This window comes from Amblyomma maculatum, chromosome 1 (assembly GCF_055883805.1).
Source record: "Amblyomma maculatum isolate TAMU_Amacu chromosome 1, ASM5588380v1, whole genome shotgun sequence".
Lineage (NCBI taxonomy): Eukaryota > Metazoa > Arthropoda > Arachnida > Ixodida > Ixodidae > Amblyomma > Amblyomma maculatum.
The window spans coordinates 326,628,743-326,646,905 of record NC_139344.1 but is presented as its reverse complement, the minus strand read 5'-3'; the positions used below and the strand labels follow the sequence as shown (position 1 = coordinate 326,646,905).

General features: G+C 44.1%; 1 protein-coding gene across 2 annotated transcripts in view; it reads left to right on the top strand.

Moving 5' to 3' along the window:
• The window catches only part of Lrrk (Leucine-rich repeat kinase), an 89,614-nt gene that overhangs the window by 58,976 nt on the left and 12,475 nt on the right, over window positions 1-18,163 (top strand). For both annotated transcript variants that reach the window (XM_084586940.1, XM_084586932.1), the window contains exons 24-28: window positions 1,477-1,627; window positions 6,036-6,149; window positions 13,131-13,475; window positions 13,652-13,900; window positions 16,687-16,809. In XM_084586940.1, the coding sequence (XP_084443066.1) occupies window positions 1,477-1,627; window positions 6,036-6,149; window positions 13,131-13,475; window positions 13,652-13,900; window positions 16,687-16,809 (982 nt within the window). The remainder of the gene's footprint in view (window positions 1-1,476; window positions 1,628-6,035; window positions 6,150-13,130; window positions 13,476-13,651; window positions 13,901-16,686; window positions 16,810-18,163) is intronic.

Below are 18,163 nucleotides of genomic sequence, written 5' to 3'. Positions count from 1 at the left end.
GAAAAGTGCATTTAATGCCGAGAACAGTTAACTGACAGTCACTTTTGATTCAGAGTTTGAAGGGAAAGCAAACATAGCAATAGGAGTGGGGGGAATCAGAGATTCAAATGGACACGTGATCCGAAATTTTCTGAGAATTTGGTGGTCACACCTGGCGCCGGACAGGGCTAACTGAAGATTACTGCCAGTGACATTTTTGTCCTGCAGTGGAGATGGTTAGGCTGATGATGATGATGTTGTTGTTTTTTTTTAGTTCCTGTGTTGTCGGGTTTTTTTTCTTTTTTTTTTTTTTATGCTTGTTTTCAACGAAGTTTGCCGTATGGGGACAAATACGCATCCTCCTCATGTAATGCCTTCGGGCCCTTAAGGAAATGATAAATGAAATGACGTGCAAACATTCCTGTGCCTTGGCCATCTGCATTAGCTTGCATTAGTACACAGCCTGAAAGATTTCTAGGTTTGTAATGTTGAACCTGTGACCATGTGTTCAACCTCTGGCTGTGGTGGGTGCCTTGCGTGATGACTTGCTAGAATACCCACTTGCGAAATCTTAACTGGCAAAGAAAGGAAGAGCAGGTGGTCAAGATAATTACTGTATTCGCTCGAATAATGTAACAAATTTTTTTTTTCCTTACTTCATTGACTCCAGAACGTATCTCGCATTATATTCGAAACCGAAATGTGAATAATATGCCATTATTTTTCCTCACTGCTCAAGATAGCTATAGTGAGCTTCACCAAGCTTTACCACCGTACTAGCGAGCTATTAGGAGAAGATTTGAGGGTGTCTACGAACATTTGACAAAGAGAAGGTGCAGAAAAGGCGAAATGGAATTAGAAAAGAGAGAAGGGCGAGCGGACACATGAGTGGGTAGTGTAAAACTTGTAGCAGTGGTAGCTAAGGGGTGATAGTGGCCACTGCAGCATGGCAGACTGCGCGAGTTAACGCATCAGAGGCTCCGCAGCAGTCGATGATGTCACGTGCATTTGTGAAGTGTTGCCTCAAACAATACAAGCATATTTATCGCTGTTGTATTTTTGCATGCTGTTTTCATATTTTTATAGCCCTTGGCTGTACCTTAGGTTCACCTTATAATTGTAATTTTTTTTTTATGAGATTCCTTAATTCCCCCGATACATTATATTTTTGGTTGCATTATTTACATGTAACAGTGGTAATTCACATCCCTCTGCTAAGATTTACTGATGATTCATGTGTAGATTCGATGTCTTAAAAGCACAGTATTTCAGAAAGTTTTCAGGCAGTGGAAGTATATCTTTAAAATAATTTTTTGTCTGTATTACAAAGGGTCTGTAGATAGAAAGTTTGTAGTGGACAGAAATTATTAGTTTCTGAGAAAGCTGTATAGCTTTTTTTTGTAGCCGTATGGCGGCGCTTGGGTGGATGTGAGTAATTACTCCCTTAATGTGAGCTATGCTGTTAGCGTAATGCCATAAGTGTCCCTGTGCCTACAGCCGCCCTGCATCAGCCGAAGGAGTGGATGAAGTGGTCACCGGTCCATACGCCTTCTTAGTGGAAGAGTGCATCCTGGCGGCCAATGAGCGAGGTGTCGTCACATGTCCACTGCATGGGGACCTGCGCCTGGCTCAGCTGGCACCCGACACGGTGTGTACGGCCAAATCTTACCTTTGGTCAGAAGCGGAGCATCCTTATACTACCACTCGGAGCTAAAAAAGAAAATTATCTTTTGGCCTAACCACTCACTTCTTTGAGAAATATGTAGTTACTTCTACCAGAACCTACCAGAGCATACCAATTTCCCTCTTTTTTTTTTTATGTACCTTTGTCTATTTTAGTAATGGAACACCGAATACAGAAATAAAAATGCATGCCTAAAATATACCGACTAGTGTGTCGACCGAGGAGGGCCTAGGTGGCACTGTGAGCAGTGACTGCCATTGACTGCCACATAAGGACACTGTAGACAGAGAGTGTGCTAATGGTTTTCACAGCACCTTTAGGAATGTGCGCATCTGCCCGGCTGTCGGACTAGGCGCTACCAATCAAATTATGAGACCCTCCTTTGGCGTGGTCTTTTATACGGCCACTTAATGTCTTACTCTGTAAGTCATACAGGGGCAGTGTCTAATAATAATAGCAATAAGCAGTATCTTGTGCTGAGTGAAATGATCTGCTGCACAGGATTGTCTGGTGAGGCTGATACAGCCATTGCTTTTGTACTAGTGAGAAATCATAAAGTTCTGAATAACGCCAGGGAAGAAAATATAAAGAGTGATAATACAAAAATGTTTATATCAGTGTTGTTTATTGATTTACAGTGATGATGATGCACGTGCATGCACGCACATCATACACACAGTGCACAGTGTCTTCAATTGCAAACAATTCCATTCCTTTCTATGGGGAACTGCCGATGTACGGCACACCAGCCAGTATATTCTGTATTGGTACAGGGTACCAATACACAAGCTAATGCACAAATATGCACAATATTTTACAAATTACTTCGCCTGCAACATATATTGTTTTGCATGACGACATCAAAAACTATGAAGATTAAATACATAATGACTTCTTTCAGCCCTGGCTCAATAGCTGCACTAGCTGCACTTGATCTCCAATATATATATATATATATATATATATATATATATATATATATATATATATATATATATATATATATATATATATATATATATATATATACCTCCCACGACCTCCGAACCACCCACGACCTCCGAATATCGCGATATTCGGAGGTCGTGGGTTCGGTCCCCACCATCGGCACGTTGTTTTCTCTTCTACTTTGTGTTTAATTATCTTTCCCCTAAACAGATTACATTACTAATTTCTGTGGTTATCTAAGCAAACATTAAAAACAAAAAAAATCAAAAGACAAAAGTACCATCCCCGACGCTTTCCTTGGCCTCGCCGACTGTTGGCTTCTTTCCTTCATGTATTATAACGAGCACCCTCATTTCCCCTTAATTGATCTGCTTGTAGCTTATGGGGGTCTCGGTTCTGGCAGTCTTGAAGCCATAGGTAGCGTAAGAGGGTTCTAGCACAGCTTCCGCCCTCGCTCTTGATCACGTTCTACGTGACGCTGGCGGTAACAAAGGACGTTCTACGTCCACCGCTATGGCTGAGGGTGGCGCTGGTGAACGCTCTCAAGGTTCGTATACAGACAACATAAATACCCAAGCAAGTAGCAGGGGGGACAGCGGCCGATGTAGCTCAGTTGGAAGAGCACCGGACGCGATATTCGGAGGTCGTGGGTTCGGTCCCCACCATCGGCGCGTTGTTTTCTCTTCTACTTTGTGTTTAATTATCTTTCCCCTAAACAGATTACATTACTAATTTCTGTGGTTATCTAAGCAAACATTAAAAACAAAAAAAATCAAAAGACAAAAGTACCATCCCCGACGCTTTCCTTGGCCTCGCCGACTGTTGGCTTCTTTCCTTCATGTATTATAACGAGCACCCTCATTTCCCCTTAATTGATCTGCCTATATATATATATATATATATATATATATATATATATATATATATATATATATATATATTTTTTTTTTTTTTTTTTTTTTTTTTTTTTTTACGTATCGCTGTTGAGCGAGCTTGAGGAAACCTGAAATCAAAATTGTAGGATCGTGTAACGTCTTTGATGGTGACTGATGAGTATACTGGCCAGCCCGAAAAGTGCCAGCCTTTATTTCCTAGAATGCACAGATTCACAAAGTACATAAAATTGTTGTGAAATGATCTTACTTTCAACAGTAATTCTTTACACTTAGTTCTGCGGAAAATTTTCATTTCGCCATGGTGCAGTCAAAATGTAGAGTGCTCACAATAATTTGGAGCATCAGACACGCAGCCACTTGGTTACTATTTGGCAAATGCTAGGAACCTTCTAGGCAGCTGATAAAGTAATTTAATGAAAAGGAAGTTGAAGAGGCCAGCCAGTGTTAAGATGACCCTGGCCCCGTACTCCACTAGGCATTGTGCAGATAAATGAAGGGCAGTGCAGTCTGTTTGAAACGCGCTGCCATTCAGAGCAAGTCATCGTTTTGCACTATTATCAGCAGTTGTCATGTGCAACCTCTGCTGTCTGGCACTGATGGTGCCTTTTTGTTTACTTCTTGCGCAGTTCATTTGCAAGCTTTTTTCACCGTGAATGAGTATGATACACATGTTGCTAGCAGAATAATAGAACGGTGATGAAAATGTTTGTAGACATAAATTTAGCAGCAATATCTCATTGCCATTTTTTGGTTATAAGATCCAGTGCAAATTAAGATTTTATTATGAATGCCAGATTTACCAAAATTCACATACATTCGTGCCCCGCCGCGTTGGTGCAGTGGCAAGATGCCCGACTACTGTGCCAGAGTACCCAGGTTCGATCCCGACTGCGGCGAAACGGAAAGGCGTCCATATGCTGTGCTGATCAGCGCATGGTCGAAATTATTCCGTAGCCCTCCACTAGGGCTCCTCTTTCTCACTTTCCACTTTCACTCCCTCCTTCCTCCCTTCTCTTACAGTGGGGCTCAGGTGTCCACAGAAACAAGTGTGACAGATACTGTGCCTTTCCCTTCCTCTGAACCAATTAGTATTATTATTATCACATACATTCATATACTGTTCTGTTAGTTTTACAAGGCTATTTCTCTTGACTTGGGGTAGCTAGTATTCCCAAATGATAATCTCATTTGTGAATTCGTATTTGTGCATCCGTGTTTATTGGAGCAGATGAATCGTTTATATAGGTTTGCATTGAATTAAAACATAAATTGAAAGAACAATACACCTAGCATGGAAGTAAACAATGTGACCGCAATACAAATATGTGTCAGGAAAGAATGCTTGGTTTATTGTCTCCACCACAAAAAGAATGGCACAGAAAAGCTTGAGTTGGTTCCCTCAAACTTGGTCAGCATCTGTCTCATAAGCAGTCAGCATACCATAAATGGGCTGTTCACTTGGATGGTGGCTTCCATATGGCAAGGCAGAAAATCGTAAAAAAGATAAAAGCTTCAGCGAATTCCTCCATATTACTCGGCGCTTGTCACAAATAATCTGCCTTGGCTTGTTTGCTTTGACAGCCCCCAGAATCACACTGGACACATGTCATGCTGCCCCGCACATTTTCAGTCATGTTGAAATCTGCAACACTTGAAGGGCAACTCAAGGGAGTTCATGCAGAAGCACTTGCACAGATGCAGTCAAGCTGGAAGCAGAAACACCTACCCTCAAACGAGCCTACCAAATCACACCTCACCAATCTGTTTTCGCTGCCGTCCACACATGCATTTATTATCTTCTGTCTTAATCACTAGCTGTTTGTGTCACCAGGTGTGGTTTTGATTTTCCAAACCACCTAGCTCTTTGTCGGTTAGAGTTCCCTGATTTGCACGTATGCCCTTTAGGTATACCTCAGGAGTAAACAGTGTGCCTCAGTCAGTGTAATTTGTGTCAGAATGAGCAGGATTTCTTTTCTACTGGGCTGGCTATGAAGGGGGCTGTGAAAGTTTGCTTAGTTAACAGGGGTTCCTTGTTCCACTTAACAGTGACTTGAAGAATCTACACACAGGAAGCATGGTTTTAAGGGTTTCTGTCATGACAGACAAAAGAGCGGGCGCATGAAACCAACAGCAGCGACAGCCCACAGGCAGCCTACCAGTCCACTCCAACCGCATGATAAGAAGCGGTGCAGAGTTGTGGGTGTATTGTTCGGTTGGCTGCAGTCCTAGGCCATCCATGTGTTGTGGCACAGTTGGAATTACCGTTTCTAGAACCTATTGGCATTCGTATCAGCGGGCTCCTTTATACACTGACTGGAATGGTGCATGACTGGCTTAAGTCATACGGTTAGAATAAATGAGTTTTGGCTGTGTTGACCTTTGGCACTGTATGCTGCATTTTGCTATCTATATAGATTGCTTTGAGTCGTAAGAGCGCAGGCATTATTGCTGAACTGTGATTTTTGTGCTTGTGATTGGTGGGGAATGTGTAGCTTACTTACCACGCTGTCACTGGGTTGTCGCCGCAGGTCTTTTTGGACTTGGGTGATCGCTACCTGGTGCAGCCAGACCAGATACGGCGTGGTCGCATGCTTGGCCGGGGTGCCTTTGGGTTTGTCTTCAAGGCAACCATGAAGCAAAGGGTGAGGGCACACCTGGACACTCCACCTTTTTCATCATCGGCATGGTTATACTGCATGGTTGCCATGGCGTTTATTTGTAAGTGGCGATTACGACCTCGCTGAAATGATGGCTCTTGGTATAAGTACCTTGCTTAGAAAATTGTGCGTTTTTCATTTGCTTGTAACCTGTTAGGTACAAATAACGTTTAGGGCTTGTCTTTGGCTGAACTTTGTCAACTTTGTCATTGCTCATACTGTGTACCTGCAGTGGAAAATTTACGTAATGTTGTAGTACTACCACAAATACCTAATACAGTCGAACCCGGATATATCGAACTCGAAGGGGATCGCGAAATAGTTCGATATATCGATAATTCGATATACAAAAATCGGCTTGTGATGGCACTTACAATGCCAAAAAACAATACCGCATGTGTCGCGTAATCAACCCACTCGCATAATGAACCCACCCTCCACTTTTGCACTCGAGAATTTGAAGAAAAAAAAAAAAAAAAAAGCGTTAAGACCAGCTCACTCACATGCAAGCGATTGAGCGATCTCAGCGACGAGCAACAGCGACAGAGCGAAAAATTTCAAACTTGTTGGAACTGCGTCCCTCTTGCCGCTCGAGCCACCGCGACAGCTCAATACAGTAGAATCTCGGTGATACGAACTTGGCTGATACGAAATTCGGTGTGATACGAATTCATAAAATTCCCCGGCCGAATTGCATTGCGTTCAGTGGGCAAAAAATCGGATGTTCCGAACACTTTTTCTTTTCGCTACGGGTGATACGAACTTCGGTATCACGACCGGTCGAGGCCCATGCACACACGCACAGCGAGAAAAGCGTGCGCAGCGGCGCAGCACTGATAGCACGGATCACGCACACGCGCGCGAAAGAAGAAAAAAAAAATTACAGCGGGAAAAAAACGGCTTGGCAACCCGCGGCAGCAGCGAAGTTGGCGAAGGAAGGCGGCGATATCTTGCCCCCCCCCCCCCCCCCCCCTCCTCCCGCTCTCTCTCTTTCTCTCCCCTCCCCCCGCATTTTGTTTTTTTTTGTTGTTGTGCGCACGGCCTTGTGGCCCTCTCCACATTTCTCCGCCGCCCCGCAGGCCACGCTCCTCCGCTTTCCGGAGTCTCCGCTGCAGCGGCAACACGTTGCTCACGTTGCTACACGTTGCTTCGTTTTTTCGTTTGTTGAGGCTGACACCACGTTGATAGCGCGTCGTTTTGTGATCATCTCGGCAATGCGAAAAGGTACATCATACTGCAATGTCACGGAAGAGAAAGGCGCTGACCTTTAAAGACAAATTGGAAATTTTAAATAAGGTGGACAAAGAGCCCAAGAAAAGGCGCACTGACATGGCCAAGGAGCTAGGCTGCCGCTGTCAACGTTGTCAACGATCGTTGGTCAGCGCGACCAAATTATGCAGAATGTGCAGCACTTCGCGATGAATTCTAAAGAAGCCAAAACTGCCCACAATGTGAAGTTGGAAGAGGTTCTAACGTGGTTCAGAGAGGTCACGGCGGCCGGCGTCAACATCGACGGAAAAGTGCTTCGTGAGAAGGCAGCGGACATCGCACTCACACTTGGAATTGGTGACTTTCAGGCCTCCGGTGGATGGATTCACCGGTTCAAGGAGCATCATAATCTTTCCTACAAGACCGTTTGTGGCGAAGGAAAAGAAGTCGACGCCTCCGCCGTGGAAGACTGGATGACAACCACACTGCCGTCTTACATAGCGGGATATGAGGCACGTGATGTTTTTAATGTAGATGAAGCAGGGCTGTTTTACAATCTCCAGCCCAAAAAAAGTTTGTGCTTTAAAGGCGATGCCTGCCGGGGCGGACAAAAGAGCAAACAACGTATCACAGTTTTCTTTTGTTGCAACGCCGACGGATCGGAAAAGATGCCGCTGACAGTCATTGGCAAATATCAAAAGCCCCGATGCTTTAAGGCAGCCGGTCGATTGCCCTGCGTCTACAAGGCGAACAAAAAAGCATGGATGACGTCTTCTTTGTTTATGGAATTCGTCACGTACCTCGACCGCAAGATGTCTTGCCACAACAGAAAAATAGTTTTGCTGCTGGACTAGTGCACCGCCCATCCAAAACAAATGACACTGCAGAGTGTTAAGGTGGTGTTCCTGCCCCCGAACGCAACAAGTCATTTGCAACCACTGGATGCTGGGATTATAAGGAATGTTAAGCACCATTTCAAAGCTTTGTTGATGCGCCGCCTCCTCGCGAAGATTGAAAGGAAGGACGCGAATCTCCAGATAACTCTTCTGGATGCTGTGCATTTTCTTGCAATTGCCTGGGATCGCGTCGTTCCTACGACCATCGCCAATTGTTTCGCGAAGTGTGGGGTTTTCAAATCCGCTGTGGCTACTGCCTCGCAAGTGCCAGACCCGATTCCCATCGATGTCTGGAATCAACTTGACGTCGACTGTTGCGTCGACGATTTCGTCACCGCGGACGACGACCTCGCCACCTGTGGTCTTCGCACGGTTGAAGATATTGCGGAGGAAGCGTCATCACAGCCTGGCATTCCATGCAGTGACGAAGATGACGATGACCAAAGCGTTGATGACCCACCACCGACGGCAGCAGAAACGATGCACGCCATCGATGTTCTGCGGCGCGCCGTGACCTCCAAGTCTGTGCGGGAGAAGACAGCGGCCCAGTTTTTCAGTTTTCAAAACTCTGTTATCAGATCTCGCGGAAAAGAAGGTGCAGAAGGATATACGCAATTTCTTTCAACGAAAATAAATATTTCATACCTGTTGGAAGGCTTGAAAACGGATTTTGCTTGTTTTTGGTGATACGAAATTTCGGGTGATACGAAAATTTTCGTCTCCCTTTGAATTTCGTATTATCGAGATTCTACTGTACAAGGTTTCTGTGTCGCTGCGGCAGAAATCGCGAGCGTTTTCGCTTGCATGTGGATGGCGTGCGTCACTCTGTTTCGGTCGTCGCATCCACAGCTCATTTCTTGGCAGCGTGCCAAAATGCTGCGCAGCGATAACATCAGGGCGCTTTTATCTTTTTATAGCTCATAGACAAGCGTCATGTTAGTAAACAAAGGTGGCGCTGCGATCGGCAGCGACAAGGGGTGTAGGCAAAAGCGCAGCGTGCCTACACTGCGCCAAGCGACGCTGCCTTCGAAACCAATTTGCGTGTGCGAATATCCTGAAACGTAAGCTTCGCTTGTGCGTAGAAATAGTTTGGTTTATGCTTGGAGAGTGGTTCAACACGTTATCAGTCTATTACTGCTGGAACTACCTGGCAAAGAGCGCTGCATTGGCTTCCTTCTCCGTGGCCTCAACAGCGCGTAGCTACGGTACGTAGACGACTGCTGTGAGTGATTAAGGTAAATAAAAACGAGAAAGCGCAATGTATAAGAGAGACTAATAGTGAACACTGTTAAACTCCCGGGCCTATTCCTGGCGCATGCAAGGAGGACGACAATATGAATGACTGAATTGTGTTTTTTATATGACCATCTCTTTTGACTGGCTTTCTGCTGCTTCAAGCAATTTCACACTAAAGAAATTATCGGCAACTATATATATAGTGAAAAAGAAATCACATTTCTAGCTCTCTTTACCAGCAACTTAAGTAATATAATTTCATATTTAATAAGAAGAACTCAATCGTTTAGTTCTTGTAACATGTTCGCCTCTGCCAGCTTGTTTTCGCCTGCTCGATAAAAAAGACGTTTGACGTCTGTCTCATCTTACAGACGTAGCCAAGATCATTCACAGGTTAATATGTACATGCCCGTAAGAATGCTCTCATTTTGTTCTCTTTGCTCTATAGGAGAGACGCATGAGTGCAGATGCAATGTTCCTTCACGATTGCTTGCATCGAAATTTGCGCGATCTGCTGAGCTTTTTTAATACACTTGGAAATTTTTTATTCAAATGCGCCTCATCTTATTCTACTGATTTTGTACCCCATAGCTAATTCCACTTTGGGACATTAACCTCCATATACCCTATATACTTAAATATTCTACTCGATCAGAGCTAGGTTGTACGTGGATATTTAATTTGTTCGTCACAATCTTATAATGACCTCCAAAAATAAATTTAAAAAATATGAGAAATAACACTGCGGGACATGTTTACTATAAAACCGGTGATGAAGGTCGTTAACTCGCAAATGTAAAAGCAGAAAAAAAAGCTACTATACAAGTGCGTGCATATTTCGGCAATATCGCACTGAGTGACCGCTCAAGGTAATTGCAATTACCTTCGCAGCAGCTTTTGTGTCCTTTTCTGTGTGGACATATACCCGGGCAGTACTGCAGGTGAATGGAACTCACAGTGCGGCTTCCCCGCGGGGTCATATATGTACACGGAATATCGCGTCTAAACTTCTTGACTTGATAGTATATCAAAACGGGCACGAGCTGCAGGCGTTTGTTCTTGCGCTATTCATCGTGCAGCCGAAAAGCAATCATTGTAATTAAGGGTTGCAAACAAACTGATCTAATTTCAGTGCAGAAGTGCAACGCACGTTAGCCACGAAGGCAATCCGTCACCGAAGAGTCTACTTGTCGCGCTCAATGCCGCTGCCCTTAGCTCTCATCTTAATCCGACCGCAAGAAACATGTTAAAACAATTGCCATTTTATTTTTTGTGCCTCGAGGCGCAGTCAACCGCACCACAGTATGCAGAAATATTGGGAATTATGCCCGAAAACACGGCAAGCGCCGCGCATCCAATGCAGATGGCTCGCGCTTTTGCCTACACCACGAAAGTCACTGCTGTCGCCAGCGCCGCCGCATCTCCACTGACGTCACGGGCTGACGCTTGTCTATAACTCCTCCGGTGGCGGGGAGCGAACTTGGCAGAGTGCCCGTGATGGCTTGATTGCACAAGCCTGGTTCGATTTATCATGCTGCGCTTGGGGCGGGCGTCATGATCGCAGCAGCAGACCGCGTGCTTCCGTTGATTCATACATGCAAAGATAAACGGCTCCTGCCAAAAAAAGAAAAAAAAAGCCTGCCGCTTCTTAGCGTCCGCAGCTGCCATATCTTACGCCTACGTCGCGCATACAGCACAACGATAAGAAAAGATGACTCTCGCAAAAAAAAAAAAGAAAAAAAAAGAAAAAAACAGAGAGAGCTGTCGCTTCTTAACGTCCGCAGACGCCATAGCCACGTCAGCCGCCGCGCGCAGAGGGTTCGCAACACACGCTGGAGAAAGCGTCCGACGTCTGTCTGAAAACGGGCTGAGCTGGCTTGGCGCATGCGTAACGCGTGCTGAAGGAGAGAGCTCGGCAAAAGAATGGGCACACCCACGCACATGGCTTGCAAACGCCATGTGTTGGCGCGCGGGAAACGATAACTGCAGATGCGCACGCCTTTGGGTAATGGGCGCGGCGCTGTCCAGAACTGTCCCCTTTCATTCCTTCCGCGCGTGACTTGAAAACGTCACGCGGCAAACGGCCAAGGGTGATGCGATTGTCTTTGGGGAAGGCACGCTTTCCAGTGCGTGGTGCGGAGTTCGATATATCGAACGACCGGTGAAATTGAGTTCGATATATGACGCGGCTTTCCTATACTTTTACATGGGATTTTCAAGGGGATATTCCGTGTGTTCGATATAACTAAAATTCGATATATCCGGGTTCGATATAACCGGGTTCGATATAACCGGGTTCGACTGTATTATATTGGCATCTTTGTATACAGCCTGGAATCTGCATAGGCAGTCACAAAGTACTTCGAGACGTACTTCACTCTGAACGAAACATAGTCTCAATACAAATTTTATTGCAAACTTTATGTAGACTTTAGCATAAAACATTTGTGACAATGTTTTATTTGTTATGAGTGATAAAAATATGTGCTATGTTTTCTTATCATCATTAAGAAGTTGGCAAGACTTCCTAGCACGATTAGTGATTGTGTAGCTTTCCTTTGGTTGCAGTTCTTTTTGAGGGCAGGAATTGAAGAAAATTTTGTTAATGATAATGTGATTAAATATACTAGATTAGAAATTGGAGCCACAGGGTAAGAATATATAAGATTGTAAGCATCACCAGTTCAGCACGGTATCGTCCCAAATTAAGTGACCTGAAGCTTTCTCATATTGCTGGCACCATGGCCGAAAAGACAACTGTCTGCATGTACCGTAAAAAGTCGCATATAGTACAAGGTTCTTTTTCAAATTTTATTATGTCAGATTTCCGCCGCGTATTATACGCAGATCCGAACAAATTTCAGCCCAAATTCACAGTTCCGGCCTCGTTACAGCGCCATGAGCATCAGGCTTCCGGCTAGAGAGGAGGTACTATTTATCGGTTGTGTAGGCTGACTGTCTCAATGATTTCGGTTTCACCATGCTGACCCCGCAACCCTCGTGACCATGGTACCCACGACGCGCTCATGACCGTAGGGAGGTAGATAGCACCTCGCACAATGTAGGGATGAAGAAAGGATCACTCAGTCTTTGGTGATCTTACCTTGCTCGCATTATACATGAATGAAAAAAAAAAATTTTTTTCTTTATTAATTTTGGTATCGGGTTCTTATGGTAACTCTTGTGCAGCTTATAAAATTACAGTTTAATATGGAAAGGCATTCGATGAATATTCAGTAGTTTGTTTTGTCATTGTGAGGTGCGGTGAAGGAAGCTATTTTAAAGAAATCTTCTATTTCATGTTTTTCTTCTTCCCCCTTTTTTTATTATCTGCTTATTTCTTTGCATCCACATAATGGGGAATTCCCATGGTTTTATACACCTGCAATTGAAATTTTGCAGTACTAGCCATAAAACTTGTTTGCATCATAGTCTTTATGTGCAGCCCAAAATAGATACGTGCTGTCTAATTATGAGCTTGCGAACCACCCCAGCAATGGGCCGCTGGTGCAAGGAATTAGATTTCTTCGCTAAAGCTTTGCTTCCTAAACTTATGATAGCAAGTGTGCACTGTCACTTCATTGGGTGAGGTTTCAGAAAATTGCTCTTTCTATTTCCGCCCCAGGGGTCAGGCAAGTTCACTGAGGTTGCGATGAAAATGCTTCAGCCCGTTGAGCCCGGCTATGGCGCACGGCCGTCAGACCAGGTGGCCTACAAGGCCGCTCGTGCCCAGTGGCAGCGAGAGCCGCTGCAGTATGCCTGCAAGGCCTACTGCACTGCTCGGCAAGAACTGAGCATCTTGCTGAGTGTTCGCCACCCGCACGTGGTGGCACTGCGCGGCGTCTGCCCCCGGCCACTGGCTCTCGTGCTGCAACTGGCACCACGGGGTGCTCTGGATGCCCTGCTCGCCGACTTTCGGCGCTCTGGGGCACACTTGCCTCCAGGCGCGCTTCAAAGGGTTCTGCTGCAGGTAAGAAAAGAGACTATGTACCTCTCTCTGAAAGCTCTGGAGGAGCATGAAATGGCAGCTTATTGGAAATGGATGCATCATACTTGCAGCTGTTTCTTTTTTCTTTTTTTTTTTCTTCTTCTTCTTTTTAGCAGGAAATGGAGAGTAACCCTGTTGTGTACTTTCCTTTCACGCAGGTGGCGCGTGCCCTGGAATACCTGCACCAGCAGCACATAATCTATCGAGATCTGAAATCTGAGAATGTGCTTGTGTGGGCTCTGCCGTTGCCGGGGGAACCAGATGGGGGCCCCGTGCAGGTGCGGCTGGCAGACTACGGCATCAGCCGCGCCGCCTTGCCCACAGGCACCAAGGGCTTTGGGGGCACCGAGGGCTTCATGGCACCCGAAATAATGCGGCACAATGGCGAGGAGGAGTACACAGAAAAGGCAAGCCTTCACCTTTCTAAATGCACTCTCATATGTAGGCAGGTGTCTCAATACTCGGCGAAATTTTATTCTTAAGTTCCTTGGACATGCTACATGGGACGTCCTTGACATCCCATGTAGTTTCTGTGCTAGAGCGCTAACTCACCTAGAAAGCATTGGGAAGCTTGGCCCATATTGTTGAACTGTCCAGTAGGTGGACTTGTTCATTTTGGTCCGTGCCGATTGGTTGGAGCCTCAAACGTTGAAGTGATGCCTATGTGATAGCAGCTGGCCCTCTTTTCTGTTCTGCCACCGCTGCTGAAAAATTGTTTACAATTCCATCATTGATTATAATTAAAATGTGGGTTGCTTGATTGATGAACACTTATTTATTAGCAGTTAAATTAGGGAGGATGGTGAATCAGACAGTCGAGATCCTTTGAGCCCAGGCCAGTACTGGCTCTTGGAATGGCACCGCTAGAGCTATGCATCGGTGCCGCTCAATATATAAACAAATACTCTGCTGCGATATTGAGGTACATGGCGGACGAGTTTAGAGTGTAATTTTCATTACATGTAATGTCGCTTTCTGGCGGTTGTTGGTGCCTGCAAACCTTGTCACGACTGCTGCACCACTTAGGCTGCGTGCAGTGACTGTATTGCGTGTGGCGTTGATTTATGTGCCCTGGTTTTATCAAATCTTGAGAATGCTAACGTGGTTGCCAAAAATATTTGATCTGTTTATTCAATACTGCAGGCCACAAAGGCCCAAAGTATTGTGCAAATTATGAGAAAGCAGATTTAAACAACTCATGAAATGTGTCTAGTTGTAAGAGAAAGAGATTAATTAAGGTATCCGAAGTTTTTTTTCCAGCAAAAATAACTCGCCGTATTGCACTCAGTAATATTCATAAAGTGTAGTACCCAACTACATTGAGAGCCACTAAATTTTGAGACAGCGTGTTACAACTGTCTTCTTGGGCCTGACTTTCTCTGCCCATTTAAAATATATATTCAGGCAAAACCATGAGTTAGTTCTATGCTATTGCTACCACGGGAAAAGATACATACCGGGTAGAATCGCTGCTCCAAACTGCTTTTCCTGCTCTGTCCTGCTCCAAAACAGAATATTACTCCAAAACTGCTGCCACAATGTTTTTCTATCAAATGTTTTGCTAGCTGAGCACAGGAATGATGGCAGCACACCGGTGCTGGAAGTATAACACGTTCTGCGCTGGGGCTTAATCCAAATAAAGCATGGAGCATAGTAAATATTTGATTGCAACTAAACTTAATATGGGCCACAAGCGATTGAAGGGAATTGCAAGAAAATGCTCAGTGCATGTGACACAGCACCTCCTCCCAGCTTTTTGAATCACCAGTGGAGAGAGATGCGAGAGCAGCAAGCGAAGCAAATAGCGTAAACGTGCTGCTAGGAAACTTGTCTGGCTGCAAAAAATACACAAGGTGTTGTAATGCTTTTACTGTGAAAACAAACAGGTACTTCAACATTAGCCCCTTTGTACTTTACAAACATATCAGGCCTACGTCAGACAAAAGCATACATGTGCTTGAGGCGTTATGGGGTGGTGCGCCGAAGGTGCCAACGACTAGAAAAGTGAAGTAAAGGGGCTTAAGGATTAAAAGGCTACGTTTGAGTGCCATCTATCCTTCCAGAAGGCGCTGTTGACCAGCACTTGGGAATTTATCAGCAGAGGCATAGGATAAAAAAGGATATGCGCAAGATAGAGAGCAGAAATATGCTGCTCATTGATGTAATCTCCAGTCTAGTGGCACTGCTTGAGTGCATAAATGTGGTGGACTCTACACTTAAATCTCTCAAGTCAAAATAGGCAAAACCTTTAGGTCAAACATGATGTTCAGTTATAAAGTGCACAAGCAAGTACTATTCCACTTGCTGCTAGTTTATTCTTAATTGTTCCTTAGGGCTGGATCTGTTATTTTAACCATCTTTACATGTTTTGGCCGTTCGTCTTGCTTTGTCGGATAGTCAGAAAAGCATTTGTTGTTGCATAAAAAAGAATCAAATTGGCCATTTTGTGTGTCAAGAATAGAAAACTGCAATTATCAAATCTGATTGGGTCAAGAATAGAAAACTGCAATTATCAAATCTGATTGGCCTTAGTAATGTGCTCCAAAACATAGATTTCTTTAAAACTCTCCTTTCATTGCTTCAAAGCTGCTCCAGAAATAGCATTATTACTGCTCCCTGGGCTGCTCCCAAATGCTCCAGCCTGCTTCCACCCCTGTATATATATACCCCCATTAAGACAACATGGCTAAGACAAATTCTTGGACATGATGGGCTGTGTGAGACCGTTGGCTGGTTTCTCATAGGACTTAGCATAAAAAAAAAAAATCTGTTCAAGATAGATTGTTTCGTGTGTAGTTCAAATAAGGTGAACTGTGGCAGCAGCCGCGAACCGCGGTCGCAAAAAAGAAAAGGATGTACTTCAAAGCCCGTTTCGTGTGTGTGTCTTCTTTCGTGACACATGCCTTAGTGTTTAATGAATCTGTTTGTAATTTGTATTGCTTATATTAATTGCATTAATGACATAAAAATATAGGAGCAGGTAAAAAAAAGCAGCACCCTGCATTTGAAAGGTGGCTTGCTATGCCTGTTCTCCGTGAAAAGTCTTGCATTACCCTGTCCTTTTCCACTCGCTGTTATGAGTTTCAGTGGCTGATTACGTGCCTCTCGTGCTACTATTCAACTTACTAGTACAACAGCAGCTAGAATGCTATAAATATTTAATGAGTCATCTGTGGCGCCCTTCTGTGTGCAGGTTGACTGCTTTTCATACGGAATGTTCATGTATGAGCTGTTGACGCTGCGACTTCCCTTCGAAGGCCAAGATTGCGTCAAGGACCACATCCTAGACGGAGGACGACCTGTGCTCACACGCAGGGTATGTACAGCATGCTGTCTTTTTAAAATGATCCAGAATAATACCACCTCTCGTAAAACCTACCGCGTGGCTAAGAAATAGTCCTCTGGTCAGGAAGAGACTATGTAAAAAAAATAATTATTTGACATCAAGCGTTCTTCTTCCAATTTGCCCCTGGACTCGAAGAGTTCTGTACAGACTGCCACTACGGCCGCACGATGTTGCACATTTCAAGATCTCGCATTTTTTGGGTCACTATTTATAACCGCGTTTTAATGCAATAATTTTAAAGGCCCTGTTTTGCAGAAAATCTGGCGTTAGTGGCACTGTGAACAAAAAATCATTGGTATGGCTTTGGCAGGTGGCAGAGTTTGTCCCTACTATTGTTCTTTAATGGTCTCAAACTGAGCTGCTGTCTGCCATGCCAGGCTGCTCATGTCACAGTAACTGGTTAGCAGCTGGTGTGTATAAAAAGCCTGTTGCATTTTAGATACAGTAGTTATCTCAGAGGCAGTGAAGATGTTAGGCAGACCGCTTGGTTCAATTTATTTCAGCGCGCATGGCGTGGCTAGTACTTAATGGATTTAAGCGCATAACCATACTGCTTGTAATATTGTACGGCCTTAGTAGTCAAACTGCAGTGCAGGCCCTGTAAATTTGTATTTAAAGGGTCTTAAAACTAACTTTTTTAGTTATGGATATAATCTCACGAAACTTTGCACACAGATGTGGTTTTCTCTCCTGATTTCAAAAATGTAATTATAATTGAGCTGGTGGTATTAGATCAAAAGTTATCTAACAAAGTCCAGAGCATAATTAGTGAATTTCTTACGCAGCTTTAATGAACTTTCTCATTGCATTTCGTTGCTTTTAATTACATAGATTGATAGCCAAAGTCTTCCCATACCCGATGACATTCTTCGTTTTCCTCAAAAAGGCATGTCATTCTCACATATTATGGCGAGAGTAAAAGGCTGCATTATTTGAAACGAACTCATTAAGCTAATCTCAAATTGACATTTATCCATTGCCTAAACTAAAAAACTAAAAATGTCATCGGGTACTTCATTTCTCTCTGAAGAAAATGGTACCAAAGTTATTTGTGTGAACTAAAAAGAAGTTATCAAAACCCTGCGTAAGACTGTAGAGATCGACCAAAAATATGAAACTGAGAAAACGGCATTTGAAGTTTGACCACATATTATAACTTGAACAATCAGTAGCCTCACTGTGATATTTCTCACTAAATATGTCATGCTCTTCCCATTTCCAAAACTGTCTTTGGATTCTGAATATGTCAACTAAAACTGAAACTATTGCCATTACCCATGGCCAAGGTAGTGTATGCCATTAGGAAATCAGCAAAATTTTTTGA